The sequence below is a fragment of the Amphiura filiformis genome, chromosome 6, assembly GCF_039555335.1.
Source record: "Amphiura filiformis chromosome 6, Afil_fr2py, whole genome shotgun sequence".
Taxonomy (NCBI): domain Eukaryota; kingdom Metazoa; phylum Echinodermata; class Ophiuroidea; order Amphilepidida; family Amphiuridae; genus Amphiura; species Amphiura filiformis.
Window position 1 is genome coordinate 72,086,460 of NC_092633.1, and position 17,567 is coordinate 72,104,026.

The 17,567-nt window shown below is 36.2% G+C and overlaps 1 protein-coding gene across 1 annotated transcript in view; it reads left to right on the forward strand.

The window, feature by feature from the left end:
* Positions 1 to 17,567, forward strand: part of LOC140155978 (unconventional myosin-VIIa-like) — a 43,612-nt gene that overhangs the window by 19,855 nt on the left and 6,190 nt on the right. Inside the window, 18 exon segments of the mRNA XM_072179019.1 lie at positions 101 to 184; positions 901 to 999; positions 3,461 to 3,693; positions 5,492 to 5,609; positions 6,476 to 6,604; positions 6,986 to 7,159; positions 7,428 to 7,655; positions 8,316 to 8,486; positions 8,860 to 9,104; positions 9,410 to 9,579; positions 9,929 to 10,116; positions 10,316 to 10,437; positions 10,926 to 11,077; positions 11,957 to 12,113; positions 12,557 to 12,815; positions 13,354 to 13,468; positions 13,985 to 14,071; positions 14,344 to 14,636. Coding sequence (XP_072035120.1) covers positions 101 to 184; positions 901 to 999; positions 3,461 to 3,693; positions 5,492 to 5,609; positions 6,476 to 6,604; positions 6,986 to 7,159; positions 7,428 to 7,655; positions 8,316 to 8,486; positions 8,860 to 9,104; positions 9,410 to 9,579; positions 9,929 to 10,116; positions 10,316 to 10,437; positions 10,926 to 11,077; positions 11,957 to 12,113; positions 12,557 to 12,815; positions 13,354 to 13,468; positions 13,985 to 14,071; positions 14,344 to 14,636 — 3,024 coding nt within the window.

Genomic DNA, 17,567 nt, shown 5'->3' on the forward strand with positions numbered 1-17,567 from the left:
TATGTAATACGATATTTGGAGTTGTGTTTATTATTGAAATAACTAAAAACTAAACGATACAAACTATCTAAGCTCTACACTTGTGTTTTGTGTTGAACAGGCTGCCCTTGCAGTGTGGATAACCATTCTACGGTTTATGGGTGATCTGCAGGAACCCAAAGCTACAGCATCAATGGCTGACAGAGTAAGTATCAAAATCAACAAACAGATGTAAACAAATGCCACAGAGAACAATTGTTGTGACTGGCTATCCATTTTGTTTGTTTTTTGATATTAGTTTTGGTTAATTACCTAAAGTTATGAATGTTATGTTTCTGTTTGTTCAGCTTAGTATAATCCCACTCTTTCAAAAAACTTTTATTTCAAGATCTTTACCATCAAAAACCTAGGATTACGTCATGCTTGTGTGCATAAACTTCCTTGCAGATTCGGTCGTTTGACTAAGATATCGTTAAATACGTATTTTCCCGATATCAACAGCCCGAAATTACAGCACTGTAGCTTATGGGCACTGTAATATATGAAATTATTCCTAACTCACAAATTAATTGAATGTCCGGATCAACCAAAAATATTTAAAAAAGCTTTTTTGTAAGCATTTTTTTGTAGATATCTATTGAACCATACCTTAAAAGAGTATGTTAGAATCACAAAATGCCCTGTAATATGTCCTAAATCCGTTCTTGTTTGGAAAGTAAGAATGTAAACTAGATGTAGAATATCAAATTGTGTAAAGTTGAGATATCACTTTACAAAAAAAAAAGAATTTTTTGAACAAAGGTAACCAAAGCAACCATTGCCATATAGAACCATGAGATATCTTATTTTTCATGAGTGTTTCCATCATTCTTTTATTTGCTAATATTTTACTTGTTTTTAAATCATTGGTTTCCAATTTAGGATGGCAAATCGGTGATGACCAAAATCTACAACACCCTAGGACGCTCCCGTGGCAAGAAGGAATTAGCAGAAAACAACCACTTTGGTGATGACATTCCTGTAAGCTTCATTTTCTTGGTCAAGTTATTATACTGATTATTGTAAACTTGTAGTGCTGGCTTGTTTGTTGAAGTTTGACTATCAGTCATTATAAGTGTCCAATATAGCAAAATAATAGAAACTCGAACTACTACATTTTCCATTTTGAACACAAGTGCAATTGGATTCATTAACCCTAACCGTACCAAACAACAAAAAACCACACTTCACAAAACATAGGCACAGGCAGGTATCCCACGTAATATGATTGCGTCATCATGCGAACAGTCATATGGTCGCGGAAAGCTTGGCCAGGCAAGCTGCACCCCCGTGGCAAGGTAGGCCCGTGCACGTGTCTGGCACCCGAAGGGTCACTGGTTCAAAACCGCACCCGAGAAAAAAAAAGTTTTCTCTTCTTCTTCCTTCCTTCACCCTCGCCAAAAAGCAGCGAGGGTGTTATGGTTAAGAACCAAAACCTGACAGTTTCCCACTCTCCAGGGCAATTTCATCATGAATATGAAAGGGAAGGATTTGGTTGTGACTAGATCATATCCATTTCCCAGCATTATGTATAGGGTCAGTCCATGTCGAAACAGATTGAGTGTACACCCACCCTCTTGGATTTTGCTCTCCTTTGGCTCAGGGTACCTTTCATGGATCCCTAGGTGAGGTCACAAGAAAAAATTCAAATTCCATTTCGTTTATGAATGGCGGGCAATCAAAGTTTGGCGACCTCGACCAAAATTGTGAATTTAAGGGGTCCAAATGACAAAGTGCTCTCTTTGAGGGGCACTTTCTTCTTAATTGAATCAGTTGTGATCCTCTTTTTGAATGTGGTCACTCACTGGCTGTGTCTGAAATACCTAATGCCAAAAAAAGATAGATTTGAATTTCGTTGGGATTTCAGAGGGGTCAAAATCAGCACTTCGTACTGTTCAATCAAATTATCTTGATTTTGAAGGACCCATGATAATGTCACAGTGCACTTATAGGTCCTAATTATGTTCAGAATGGATTAACCATATGCCAATGTCTATGAGCAATTAAAAAAAGAGAAATTTCTAGACCCCTACAGAATTTTAGGCCACCCCTAAAGTGGTTCAGCCACAAATGGCACTTAAAGTCGGCAAATTTTGACCCCTAATAACTTTAGGTGTACACCAGATATGAATTTCTAGTCTTTTGCATCTGAAAGAATGTAGTTTAATGTTACTAGGAACATAAGATTTGTTTTGTATTTTTGTGTTTTAGTATTAAGTTGACGCTTTCAAAAATAGTCATTTTTGCCTAACATACCATGCATACAGGATACGGTACAAAATGCCAATTTTAGTATGGTATTTTTTTATATTTTTGATCACTTTATAGCCATTTGTATTATTTATCCTGATATTTCAAGTTGCTCTTGAGTCAAGTAATAAGAAAAAACTACTTTCTAATCCTCTGTATGGATTTTTAAGGGGGTCAAAAATGCACTTCCTGGCAACGATGCACATGCAAAGTACAGGTTTTGGGGGTCAAATTTTCAGAATGCTCCCAATTATGTCAAGTAATATATCAAATTACTCGTATGGTCATGTGGATTCCAAAAATGTAAGTTTGTTATGTGTCAGACCTTTCAGGAGGGCGCTATGACTGAAAAAATGTTCATAGGTCAATGACCTTTTGAAAGTATCAAAACACAAAAAATACAAAACAAATCTTATGTTCCTAGTAACATTAGACTACATTCTTTCAGATGCAAAAGACTAGAAATTCATATCTGGTGTACACCTAAAGTTATTAGGTGTCAAAATTTGCCGATTTTAAGCGCCATTTGTGGCTGAACCACTTTAGGGGGCCTAAAATTCTGTAGGGGTCTAGAAATTTCTCTTTTTTAATTGCTCATAGACATTGGCACATGGTTAATCCATTCTGAACATAATTAGGACCTATAAGTGCACTGTGGCATTATCATGGGTCCTTCAAAATCAAAGATAATTTGATTGAACAGTATGAAGTGCTGATTTTGACCCCTCTGAAATCCCAATGAAATTCAAATCAATCTTTTTTGGCATTAGGCATTTCAGACACAGCCAGTGAGTGACCACATTCAAAAGAGGGTCACAACTGATTTAATTAAGAAGAAAATGCCTCTCAAAGAGAGCGCTTTGTCATTTGGACACCTTAAATTCCCAATTTTGGTCAAGGTCGCCAAACTTAGATGGCCCGCCATTCGAAACGAAATTGAATTTGAATTTTTTCTTGTGACCTCACCTAGGGGTCCATGAAAGGTACCCCTGAGCCAAAGGAGAGCATAATCCAAGAGGGTGGGTGTACACTCAGTCTGTTTTGACATGGACTGACCCTATATACCAATATAAAACAAAACCAAAAAATGAAGCAAAATCAAATTTTATTGATCTCTAACTTATAATTGTGCTGAAAACCTCAAGACTATTTTACACTGCTAAACGGTGTTCCTTTCTTCTAATCCTAACAGCCTCATTTAACACAAGGAACTGGTACACAAGGAAGAAATAAGAGCACCATGCGAAAGAAACTGGTATCCCTGACTCTCAAGAAGAAGTCAAAGTTGACGCAAGAAGTGGCTGACAAGATTAGAGAAGGAGAAGAAGTGGATTATCACAATAACATGCTGATTGACAGGCCAACCTCCAACCTCGAAAAATTGCACTTTATCATCGGCCATGGTATCTTGAGACCAGAACTAAGGTAGGGAGAAGTTGTACAGTATGAGGTATACTTGGTTGATTAATAATAGATACGATGCAACTTCCCTTTATTTTTGTTTTTGTGACCTAATGTGATCCATCAAGCTAAACGAGGACAAAGTCATGATATTGATAATAACGTTGTTTGCACATGTGAGACAAATCATGTAATTAGCTGCTCAAAGTAGGTAATAGTGTTTCCAATGGATGAGGTACAGAACACCAAGGATACCTAGAATATATAAAAGCAGAAAGATTTGTGCCAGGTATACCAACTTGATGTGAGGAAAAATTAAATAAAAACTAATTGCTCTTAAGGGGGTACTACACCCCTGCCCAATTTTAGCCTATTTTTGGATTTTTCTCAAATTATAGCGAATTGGTGACAAGTAAGATATGTATATTATAGGGGCAAGGACTACAACTACTACACTGGAAATTTTATTTCAGCACAGACAACAGTTGTGGAGTTACAGTCAAAAATGAGGGAAAAGCAATTATCACCCTGATGTGGCAGCTGCATTTATGTGGCGTCTTTTAGCTTGTGCATGTGTTCACCAGTGTCTTGAGTGAATGCAAGCAATTTGAATCTGCGTTCAATGAAATGTGCGCTGATGTCACTGCCACATCAGAGTGCAAAATGGTATAGATGTAAATTGGAGTCTTTAAAATCTCATCTACAAAGGTTGAGTTATCATGCCCTTTTCAAAAATGTTAAAACATATTATCTGAGCAAGTCAAAATCCTGGCAAGCAAGTTGGGAATCAGCTAGAACAACTGGTCAAAGCATAGCCAGCAGGCAATTTGGTAAACAGTTAGTAAACCCTGCATGTAACCTTGTGTGTGGGTGTAGAAATGTAGATGTGTGGGGGTGTGTACATGTACTTGTTTAAATGTTGGGTGTGTGTGTTGTATAAGACCGTGACATAAACATTTGATCCTTAAGCTTCTAGTAGCATAGCTTTACAAGCAAATTTACTAATTCATCTTATTTCTGTTATTATTACTAACATATACTAATCTTGCATTGAGTTAAATACCTGCATTTCTTGCTTAAATAACATTGTATATTTAACCCAAGGAGGTGAAATCAAAGAGTACTGACTCTGCCATGTTTGTGTGTCGCTTATGGAGGCCACTTAATGTACCTCCAATTATTTTGCTATGCGACCGCAAAATTTGATTCAAAATCTGTTTTTGTTTACGTTCTGCATGTAACACATTCTGCCATAAACACGCTAACGCTGCACGCTCAAACTTACAGGCAAAAATTATTGTTGGATTTTGAGCTCTTAGCAATGAATGCCGTGGGTACATCAAGTGACCTTTCATAGCTAATATAACCTAAATGATTTAATTATTAAAAAAGCTGCTATTTGCACAATACCACCATCATCATCATTAAATTCTGTTAATATTCACAACGTGCAAATGTGGCCCAAATTGAATGGTCTCTACACACGCTACACATGTGCAGGCAAACACATGGCACAAATTTAATGCAAACATACAAATACACGAACACACTGGAACACTCACTTTACATATCCATGCAATTTTGATAGCATATTATACAAACACATATACACAATTGTGATTAAGTTATAAGGTTGGTGGTTAGATAAATGATATAAGAAAGCAAATGCATGATAACACAATACTAATCCATTTGATTATAACTCATACTGTTTTCAAGCATTTTTGTACCATTTTATTTTCAATACCATTTATGTTGGTACCATTTTTATGTTTGCATGACTTGGCATGACTTCTGCACGTGAACCTAATTTTTACAACAGAGATGAAATATACTGCATGATCTGCAAACAACTGACGCATAACCCATCCAAGAGTAGTCACGCTAGAGGATGGATCCTACTCTCCTTATGTGTAGGATGCTTTGCTCCTACAGACAGGGTAGGTTCACATCAACAATGTGCATATGATGCATGATGTCGTGTTTAATAAGCTTAAAACTTAAACATGTAGCATGATTTTTCAGAAGCCAAAAGGTTTTAATACTGTTTATGCTAACAAAAAGCTGAAAAATTGTCATTATAAGCAGTGTTGTGTAAGCTTATAATAGGTCAGATATTATAGTGAATAATACTTGCTATGTACTGACAAATATTGGTTTTAATTCATTTGGTGATTTTTACGATGTTGACAACCTGTAGGGGGGTTACCCTACATGTATTACATGACCATGTTTGAAATGTTTAATGAATACACAGAATTACAGACATTTGTAATGAATCCACACCTAATATTTTGAAATGGTAGTAGTATCCTCTGTTAGTCCGAATGTGGTTGATTCCTGCTGTCACCCACTAGTATGTTTTTGAGGTGTGTGGCTTACTATGACATATGTTTCGAAAAATGTTTGATTCTATGAATAGTGAACTGTTGTGTTATTTAGAGCCAAGTATAATTTGAGGATACTTAAAATACAAGAAATAACACTAAACCACTATAGGGCATAGGCAAAATCATTTTAACTATTCCCTTTACCATATTTTAGAATTGAAATGTTACAGATTATTTGAAGAAATTAGTGACATTCATCACATTATTTTGATTCTATATGTGAACCCAGTGTGGTTGATGGTGATGATATTAGACATTTTGAGTGGAATTATTACAGTTGGGAAAAGAAATTCACTTGCATCTTTCAGTTTGCACCTTGAGAAGCCTTGTCATCAATTTGCTTAGATTTTTTCCATTAAAAATATCTCATAATAAAGTTAGTGATTTGGAGTGTGTACAATTTTTGTTCACCATAGTTTGTTAAGTACCTTCGGTGTTTCATCCATGATGGTCCACCAGGCTATGCACCATACTGTGAGGAAAGACTCAGGAGGACATTTGGTAATGGAACAAGGAGTCAACCACCTAGCTGGTTGGAATTACAGGTAAACACATCTTGCTGAAAATTGGTTACTTTTAAGAAATGAATGAAAGCATATTATATTCAGAATATTTTTGATTAAAACTTTGAAATGGATGGCATGATTGCAATTGGTAGCACTTACAAAATTAAAGATCAAAATGTGTTCATTGCACAAGAATATACTAATTATTATTGATGTCGCAAATTATACTTGGGCAGTAATCATATCAGAGAAACAATTTGGAACCATTGACAACCCCAAGAATCCTAGTACTTGCTGAAAGTCATTGTTAAACAGGTTTCTCTTTTCAACTAAGAGGACATTTAATGAGTAAACCTAACTTTGTATATCATGATACCACTTGCATTGTAACTGATTTTTTTATGTGATGTACATCCACAGGCCACTAAATCCAAGAAGCCATTGATGTTACCTATCACATTCATGGATGGTACCACCAAGACATTGTTAGCAGACTCTGCAACAACAGCTAGGGAGTTATGTCAACTCCTGGCAGAGAAAATTGGCCTCAAAGACCAGTTTGGATTCTCACTCTACATTGCTCTCTTTGATAAGGTATGTTCAGCCTCCGCCCCCCTTTTTTTTTAAAAATAAATTGATTGAAAACAGAATTTGAACATTTAAGTTGCTAAAGGTGGAACCTGGTAGACTTGGAGTCACTCAGAGTTTCCAGTCTAATCCAATTAGAGTGAACAAACTATAGTGATTCATGGTGAAACCTGTCAGGTTAGCACCAATATTTTGCTTTCAAAATTTGTGTACAATTCATCTGAACATTGCTAAAAGTTTGTGCCAAATATCATTTATTTTCACTTTCATATAGGTATCTTCATTGGGAAGTGGTGGTGACCATGTTATGGATGCTATATCCCAGTGTGAACAGTATGCCAAAGAGCAAGGAGCCCAGGAACGCAATGCACCATGGAGACTGTTCTTCCGTAAAGAGATCTTTGCACCATGGCATGATCCTGCTGAAGATCCGATTGGTACCAATCTCATCTATCAGCAGATTGTCAGAGGAATCAAGTTTGGAGAATACCGATGTGAGAAGGTAAGGAACAATTTATGGGTCACACTTTTGGAGCAAATTTAGAATAGTGGAGACCACTCCAACCATAAACCTAACCGTAACCCTAATTAGACCCAAAAAATTAGAAATCTTGGGTCAGGTTTTTTTTTTTTCCCCAATCACTTTTTTAGAAGAAACCTTAAATTTGGACAGAATCAAAGACATTTTATACTTGTTATTCACTCATTTTATTTATTAAATGCATATTTGATTAAAAACGGGCAGTATTTCCATTTAAATTCACTCCAAAATCGCACAATTTTTTACCATAAAATGATCAAGCATTTGTCAATGCTTGCCTTTTCAAAATGGAGGAAAAATGAAGGAAGAGCCCATGAAAAAAAAAAGGATCGACCTACCGACCCTCCAAATTTTTGTCTTGATGGAAGGGCAACCAAACCTTTTTTTTTTTGGCCTTATAACCCCAAATCCTAAACCTTGATCCTACTCCCGAATTTTAATTTTGTGGAGTTGTGGCAGTTATTCAAGTCTTTCCTGACTTTTGTTTTGAGAATACTGACCGGTTCACAACAAACCAAGAACAAATGGAACTCTGACCTGTGTTCCACATAGAACACATCAAATTAACCAATTTTTTGTGCCTAACTAATGATTTTATCCCACAATGCATTGTGTTTACAGGATGCTGATCTGGCATGTATTGCTACCCAGCAATACTATGTGGACTATGGCTGGAGTATGGTTTATGATAGACTTATGGGATTGCTGCCTACATACATTCCAGATAATGCTATCTCAGGATCAAAGACAATAGAACGGTGGGCACAGTTGGTGATGCAAGAACACAAAAGTGTAAGTTACTTGAAAATTTATTATTCATATTCAAATTTTTGCTGAGATATGAAGCAATTCCAGCATTTTCAATGTTTAAAAATCCTTGGTCTTAGCAACAACAAAATGAAAAGGCAGTAGACGATGTGGCAAAAACAGCACTAAGAACTAAGAGTTTGGAGAGACCAAATGTTTGGATAGTAATACAACTGTAGAGCAAAGGTCCTTGGGCCAAATCTCTTTGATGCCTTTCCCAAGTTAGGAGTAGCTGCAAGGGCTTTTAGAATGGTTCCACAAATTGTACTTGCCTTTGAGACACAATGCTATTATGTGGCAAAATATTTGCTTTTACACTTAATCAGGTTGTCTTTTTTATCAATTTCTTCCTACATAGAGCTACTATGTGAAAGACAAAGTGGACCCAATGAGAGTCAAAGAAGATGTTGTAAACTACGCCAAATTCAAGTGGCCGCTTCTCTTCTCACGCTTCTATGAGGCATACAAGTTCTCTGGTCCAAGTCTGCCTAAGAATGATGTGATAGTTGCAGTCAACTGGACTGGTGTGTATGTGGTAGATGACTTGGAGCAGGTGTTGTTGGAATTGACATTCCCAGAAATCACACAGGTGTCTAGCAGCAGGTAAGTTGTACTGGTTAAAGTAGACATGCGCCCTCAGTTAATCAATGTAGCTGGTGACCGACTGAGAAATTAACATTTATTTTTGTAACTGATTCTGCAATATTTTTTACAAGTTAATCTTAAAATTGGCATACTTTAAATGATTATGTAATATCCTGTTATAATGGGCTTATCAGAAGCAATTATGGTTTAGGTGGTTTTAAATTTAGGCTGATAAAGGTCCTGCAAGTGAATGAAGCCACATCCATGAAATGTGGTAAATGATTTATTGCACTGTACTCTTTCATTATTTATTTAATTTTCAGGACTGGCAAACTACATGGCCAAAGTTTCACACTGTTAACAGTAAAAGGTGAAGAGTTCACATTCACTTCCTCCAATGCAGAGGACATCAGAGACATCATTGTGTTCTTCTTGGAAGGCATGAAGAAACGATCTCGCTATGTTGTTGCACTCCAAGACAACCCCAGCCAAGGTAGGTCTCTTCAATACTACTTCTGTATGCTAACTATTTATTCATATGATTTAATTTGTTATAATCCTCCATACCATTAGGGAAAAGGGGTGTTCAGATACCAGCTCACAAGTTGAAGAAGCATCATATTTTCCTTATAGCAAGAAGCACCTTATATTGGGCCATAGACCAGTCTGCTTAATATGTAAAATTACATCCGATAAATGTTTTGGCTGGTGCTAGACAGAAGACTGTATGTGTAGGGAAGAATTAGTTCCTCTTGTCCCAAAACAGTAACAACAATAAATCAATAACAAATGGGGATCTTCATTGAATTATTCAATCAATTTATTAATTTATTCACCTACAGGTGAAGGTTCGTCCTTCTTGAGTTTCCAGCGTGGTGATCTCATCATTCTGGAGCAAGACAATGGTGATGCAATCATGAATAGTGGCTGGTGTTATGGAGAGAATGATAGAACAGGTCGTAAAGGAGACTTCCCTGCAGAATGTGTCTATGTACTACCTACTATGACTAAACCAAGTCCAGATGTAGTGGTAAGTTGAGTGTTAATTTGACAGAAATCGTAAATAAGTCAATTTTGGAAATGGGAATTGTGGTCTATATATTAGGTACTCCTGTTCGCCAAATGAAATATATACGTGTGAAAACGCAATGTTCAAATTGGCAAATAACCTTTGACAGAAAATCTGCTTACAAATTGATGCTAATGACATTTTCTCTATTTTTTCCCAGGCAATGTTTACCATGCAACCAACAGACATGTCAGATAGACTTGGCCCATCTGAAGTTGCCATTCCATCAGAGCAACTGAAGAAACAACATACATTAGAAGAGTTTGCCATTGATCACTTTAGGTAAAATTTAATAATAGAACAAATTGACAACATAGGAACATAGCTAGGGGTAGGTGGAGGGAAGATACCCCTTGGAAAAATGAGGTGAAATCAGAATAGAAAGAATGAACATTTCTGCCAATTTTGGAAACTGTCCCGCTAACCAGGGCCAAATTGTCAATGACTAGGCTTAACATCCATTTAACACCCATCTGTGAATGCATTGGTTCAGGCATTACCATAACAATTCCATTCATTCAGAATCTTACCAATGAAAAGACACCTTTGATTCCATCTAATTATTTAGCATGATTTTATCATTGTGATAGTATTAAAAGTTACAAACAAATGGCCAAACTTGTCCATCCTCCAAACAACCTCCTGGTTGACAAGGTTGTAAAGAGAGTTGCAATAAAGGAAGCAAAAGGACTAGACTAAAATTGGCATAAAATGTTGTATAAAGACATGAAAATAATTTGCTGGTTTGTGATTTGATTTGAAACCTGCAGGCCTCCACCCAAGAGGACACTAAGCCGTGCTGTGAAACGCCGCACCAAAGACACACTATGGAGTCACAGCAAGGAACCTATCAGGCAACCATTGCTCAAGAAACTACTCAACAATCCAGAACTAGCTGAAGAAGCCTGCATCGCCTTTGAATATATCCTTTCTTATACTTATACACAAATTTGGTATTCCTATTATAGTAATATAAAAAAAAATGTTTAATTTAATCACAAATTGTCATTTCTGTAAGTTCATGATTCCATCATAATAGTTTTTTGTTTTATTGCTAGTTTGTCATCATCCTCACCTTAGGGCCTAACCTTTGTGTCCGTATGATCCATATATGCTATAATTTTATCTCTACAATCTCCATTTGTCCCTAATTACAAGCTTGGCTTCACAGAGCTTCCTAATGCCAGCGGAGTGTAACTTAAAGGGGGTCTCCGGCAATCACAACAATATGCATTATATGTTAGAACAATAATTATCAAGGACGAATCACATGGTTTTACTTAAAACAAACTCATATTGACCATGAAAACGAATAAAAACAGTCGGCTCTCAACACGCGATATTCAAAATTCCCGCGCCGAAATAGTTTAAGTGCAATGACGTAATGGTTGTTTGCGCTCAATTGTCGCCAGCATTCATTGTATTACTGGGACGCCATTGCACTCGACAATTTCGGTAGCCGGGAATTTTGAATATCGCGTGTTGAGAGACAGATGTTTTTATTCGTTTTTATGGTCATTATGAGTTTGTTTTAAATAAAACCACGGGATACATGCTTGATAATTATTTTTCTTACATATAAGGCATAATGTTGTGATTGCCGGAGTCTCCCTTTAACTATTTGAATGGGTAGCAAGTTGACATTAGGGTGAGAAATCCACTAATGTCAAGTGAGTATTTATATAGTCTATTGTCAGGTTAGGAATTAGGGGAATTTATTTATTTTGTTGCCACCTCACATATTTTTGTTCAAAATGTTTCACTGTTTATGCATGAAATTGTTTTCTTTAACTTTCCACACCTATCATGAAATATATGGGTGATTTCCCAACCAAGAGGAACTATCGTCATGGTAACGAACTGACCGATCACATCTTTGAGGGTGCTCTGAAGAATGAACCTCTGAAGGATGAAATCTATTGTCAAATAATCAAACAGCTCACAGAAAACAGACTCAAGTAAGGACATTGTATTGTTATAAAATAGGCATGCTTGGCAAGTTATTTGGCATTTCAAATTTACTACTGTCAGCAAGTCATTTAAGGAGAAATAAAGAAAATTTCTGAGAAAGTTGATGCAGAAGTATTGCCATACTAACAAATGCAATTCTATTCAAGGTTGTAACCAGAGGATGGTATAGCGGGCAGGCTGTGTCCTCAAGTACCTTCTTGATCAAAATCGGGACAGAAGGAATTGAAAGTAATGTTAAATCGGACCTTTTGGAATGTGTTTCCCTCAAACACAAACTTCTCAGTAGAAATTAATTGGGCAGATAGCTAATGCAGCCAAATTATTCAGAATCTTGGATCTTCTTTGCATAATTGTTCAGCCCTTTGGTACATCATTGTACAGTCTTACAAAATCAAAATCCAGTAATGTTTCATGATATTTTTATCATCAGGATTAGTGATGAACGAGGCTGGGAGTTGATGTGGCTTGCCACAGGAATCTTTGCCTGCAGTCAAACACTAATGCCAGAAGTAACTAAGTTCCTGCGCTCAGCTCGCAACACACTAGCTATGGACTGCTTACAACGTCTACAGAAGACCATCAGGTTTGGCCAACGCAAGTATCCTCCTCACTTGGTGGAAGTTGAAGCCATCCAACACAAGACCACTCAAATCTTCCATAAAGTCTACTTCCCTGATGACACTGATGAGGTAGGAAGTCTGCAATCTTTAAGTGCTTCTATTTAGCATCCACACATACCAGGGCTCATCACCCTTAACTTTTTGATCCACTTCCATATGTTAACTCAGCCAGTTGCTGTGAGACACAACTTGACTGCCATGATTTTAACTTGCCTGAATATTTGTAAAATAATTTGCTTGGTGCATAACTTTTGGTTTAATGTGCAATGTTACATACAATACTCAAATTCACAAATAAACACCAAGGCAAACATGTCATAGCAAGTGGCAACTTTGGCCTTGATACATGTGTGTTAAGACTGCAGTTTGATGCTGGTATATCAGTCACATTTACATTACTTTTAATACATAAATAAAAGCTATTGTTATATAAGTATTCAAACCTTCAGCTGTCAAATCTAAACTGATAGGGGTGGGATGTAGTTTGAATATGGACTAAGTTGATATAAGTGAATACCAAAAGACTTCATTTTTCTATATACATGAATTTCATAAAATGTGAAAAATCTAACCTAGGCTACACTCTTAAATGCTCTTGCTTTGACAGGCATTTGAAGTGGATTCCGGTACTAGAGCCAAGGATTTCTGTGTCACTATAGGACAGAGACTCCGACTCAAATCCTCTGAAGGATTCAGTCTGTTTGTGAAAATTGCAGATAAAGGTAAATGTCAGGGATGAATAAAGAACAAAATGAAAAGTAAACAAGTATATACTATCTTTAATGAGGACCAACTCTTATAAGAAATAGCAAAACAAAATTGTTATGGTTACTGATCTTTCCACCCACATTTTCCAAAATAAAATCATGATTCATGGGGTAATTTCAATACAGGTACATGTAACATCCATCATGCGGAATTCCTTTAGCGCAAGGAATAGAACAATTATTGGTCCTCATGAATATTGTTAGAAATCTAGCTCTATACAAACCAGGAAGATGTTGCAAATCTCTTTTCATTAATGTGTGGGTAATGTAGACTACAGTAATAATAGTTATGCTCTTATTTAAGACTATATAGCGTAACCTTCAAATATGAGATGTATTATGTTGTGCTAACTAATGATTAGACTATTATCCGAATAGTGGGTGATCATTTTACTTGAATTGAAAATGTATCTGTAGATTCTGCTAGCAGATCATATTACAGACAGATTGTGTGTTTCATTATATTTTCAGTTATCAGTGTTCCAGAGGGAGATTTCTTCTTTGACTTTGTGAGACATCTGACAGATTGGATCAGGAAAGCAAGGCCTAGCAGAGATGGTAAGCTTATCCACAGCATTGCAACATTTCAATTGTTTTAAACATTTCATAATTTTTCAAATTCAATATGAAAAATCCTGAGACAAGAATACCAACAGAAAAAATCAACATTGCAGTTGGTTTAAAATCAAATTTGCATGCTTAATTTGATTTAGTACCATTGTAGTTTGATAATGGGAAGTAAAGAAAAATCAACCTCTTCTTCTGTATATTTGATTTTGTTTTGTTATAAATAAGCACTGTAATTTTTTAATGTTTATTTGTACCTATAGGTTCCATGCCTGTGCTAACCTATCAAGTGTTCTTCATGAAGAAACTGTGGACCAACACAGTACCAGGCAAAGATCCTAATGCAGATGTTATATTCCACTACCATCAAGAGCTTCCCAAACTGCTTCGTGGCTACCACAAATGCTCCAAGGATGAGGCTGCCCAGCTGGGGGCGCTGCAGTATCGTGTCAGATTCGCTGAGGATAAGTCTGAATTCCAGAATATTCCACGGATGTTGAAGGAGTTGCTGCCTGCAGATATGGTGCGCACAATGTCACCAGAAGATTGGAAGAGGGTAAGATGTCAAATTTGATATGCTACAATCCCCGCAATATGGCTTGAAACATTAAAGCGCCTTTAGGAGAAAATTAGTCCCCCACTCCCCGTGCAATGTTGAAAGCGTGCAAATGTGTTCAGCGTGTCTCCAAAGTGTCGCAACATTGAATGATGGGGGGTGGAGAAGGGAAAAGTGTTAATTGATGGCCCAGCTTTCTTCTAATTCCAAATATTGAACATTTTTATCCACATTAAATATACACTTTGGATTTCATTCAAGATGCCTAAAGCGTTTCAACAACATTTTTCGGGGATTGTCTGAGGCAAACGCTAAAATTAACATCTGATTTTAATCTTTTGGCTATAACTTTAAAACTACTTGATAGAATCACTCCAAATTTTCAATGAATATTAGTTAGTGCATAAGCTATGATGTGGGTATAAAATAAAACAACTAATTGTATCAATTTTGACTATATCGCCCTGCACTACAAGCAGCTTGCACCCATCACCTGTGTATGTCTACAATCATAGATTGAATACAATAGCGCTCTTTTCAAACATACTAATCTTACAGATGTGAGTGATCAGCATGATATAGTTCAATGCATAGGTACCAGCGTGAAAAATTTTCCATGACTATTCATTAATAGATAGGCTATGATGTGGGCACAAAATAAAACAACTCATCTTTTATTTAGGTAGTGGTCAAATAATTCTTTTGTACTCCATCCATTTGCATATCTTCTGGAGCGTGCCTATAGAGGAGATGATTTGAACTAATGACCTTATGTGCAAGCACTCTATAAGTAAAATACTTATGAAACGTATGAAACTTGAACGGGTGGGGGTGTGGGGTGTGTGTGTGTGTGTGTGGGGGGGTTATCTTACAATTGCTATAGTGCCCATATTCATGACCTTTAAAGATGTCCGGATCTATGTTTGTCTTTATTACAATTTAAAACAAAAATAATCAATTATCATGCCATAGATAAATTAGGGTTTTAAAACTTATTTTCGTGTTTCATAATGTCAATTGTCATGAATACAGAAGAATAGTTTATCTTACAATTGCTATAGTGCCCATATTCATGACCTTTAAAGATGTCCGGATCTATTTGTGTCTTTATTACAATTTAAAAAAATCAATTATCATGCCATAGATAAATTAGGGCTTTAAAACTTATTTTCGTGTTTCACAATGTCAATTGTCATGAATACAGAAGAATAGTTTACTGGTTTGAATAAGTCACACACAAAAAAAAAAAAAGAAAAAAAGGTGAAACTGTTGAGGCTCGAACCACTAGCCTTCCGTTTTACCGTCTGAAGTACTGTCCATTACACCACGCTGTCATGTTGAAATAATTACGGGATTCCGTGATATATGGGTGCGCATTGCATTCTCGTGATTATGAAAATGGTAAATCTCGACAGACGATTTACATTTGCTAAAATCAGTAAAATGTAAATAATGTTAGAGCTAACAAAACGTAAAATAGTAAAATTAGATGTAGTTTTTAACATGCTTTCAAACAAAACACTTTACAAATAAAAGTTGACACCAAATCGGCCTAAATTATGAATTTTGTCAACGGTTTACCATTTCTAAATTAAAGAAACTCCTTGTATTAATATTCAGTATTAGGCTAGGGTAAACCGTCAAATCACTATGTGATTCAATGGGACGATTTACAATCGCACTTTACCATTTCACGCAAATAAAATATCAGTTTTAAAGATATCTCTGCATGAGTAGGCCTACTTCATAAGCGCACTAATGCGATTTTGTTATTGGTTCGTTTTGTTTTGTTTTTTGCTGGGGGGCGTTGGTCTGAAAAAGGTGAAAAAGGTCGTTTTTTGACTATATTGCCCTGCACTGCAGCGTTCACGCGATACCTATGCATTGAACTATATCATGCTGATCACTCACATCTGTAAGATTAGTATGTTTGAAAAGAGCGTTATTGTATTCAATCTATGATTGTAGACATACACAGGTGGGGGGTGCAACCTGCTTGTAGTGCAGGGCGATATAGTCAAAATTGATACAATTAGTTGTTTTATTTTATACCCATATCATAGCTTATGCACTAACTAATATTCATTGAAAATTTGGAGTGATTCTATCAAGTAGTTTTAAAGTTATAGCCAAAAGATTAAAATCAGATGTTAATTTTAGCGTTTGCCTCATACAATCCCGACATATGTCTTGAAACATTAAAGCGTCTTTAGGAGAAAATTAGTCCCCCACTCCCCGTGCAATGTTGAAGCGTGCAAATGTGTTCAGCGTGTCTCCAAAGTGTCGCAACATTGAATGATGGGGGGTGGGGAAGGAAAAGTGTTAATTGATGGCCCAGCTTTCTTCTAATTCCAAATATTGAACATTTTTATCCACATTAAATATACACTTTGGATTTCATTCAAGATGCCTAAAGCGTTTCAACAACATTTTTCGGGGATTGTCTGAGGCAAACGCTAAAATTAACATCTGATTTTAATCTTTTGGCTATAACTTTAAAACTACTTGATAGAATCACTCCAAATTTTCAATGAATATTAGTTAGTGCATAAGCTATGATGTGGGTATAAAATAAAACAACTAATTGTATCAATTTTGACTATATCGCCCTGCACTACAAGCAGCTTGCACCCATCACCTGTGTATGTCTACAATCATAGATTGAATACAATAGCGCTCTTTTCAAACATACTAATCTTACAGATGTGAGTGATCAGCATGATATAGTTCAATGCATAGGTACCGCTGTGAAAAATTTTCCATGACTATTCATTAATAGATAGGCTATGATGTGGGCACAAAATAAAACAACTCATCTTTTATTTAGGTAGTGGTCAAATAATTCTTTTGTACTCCATCCATTTGCATATCTTCTGGAGCGTGCCTATAGAGGAGATGATTTGAACTAATGACCTTATGTGCAAGCACTCT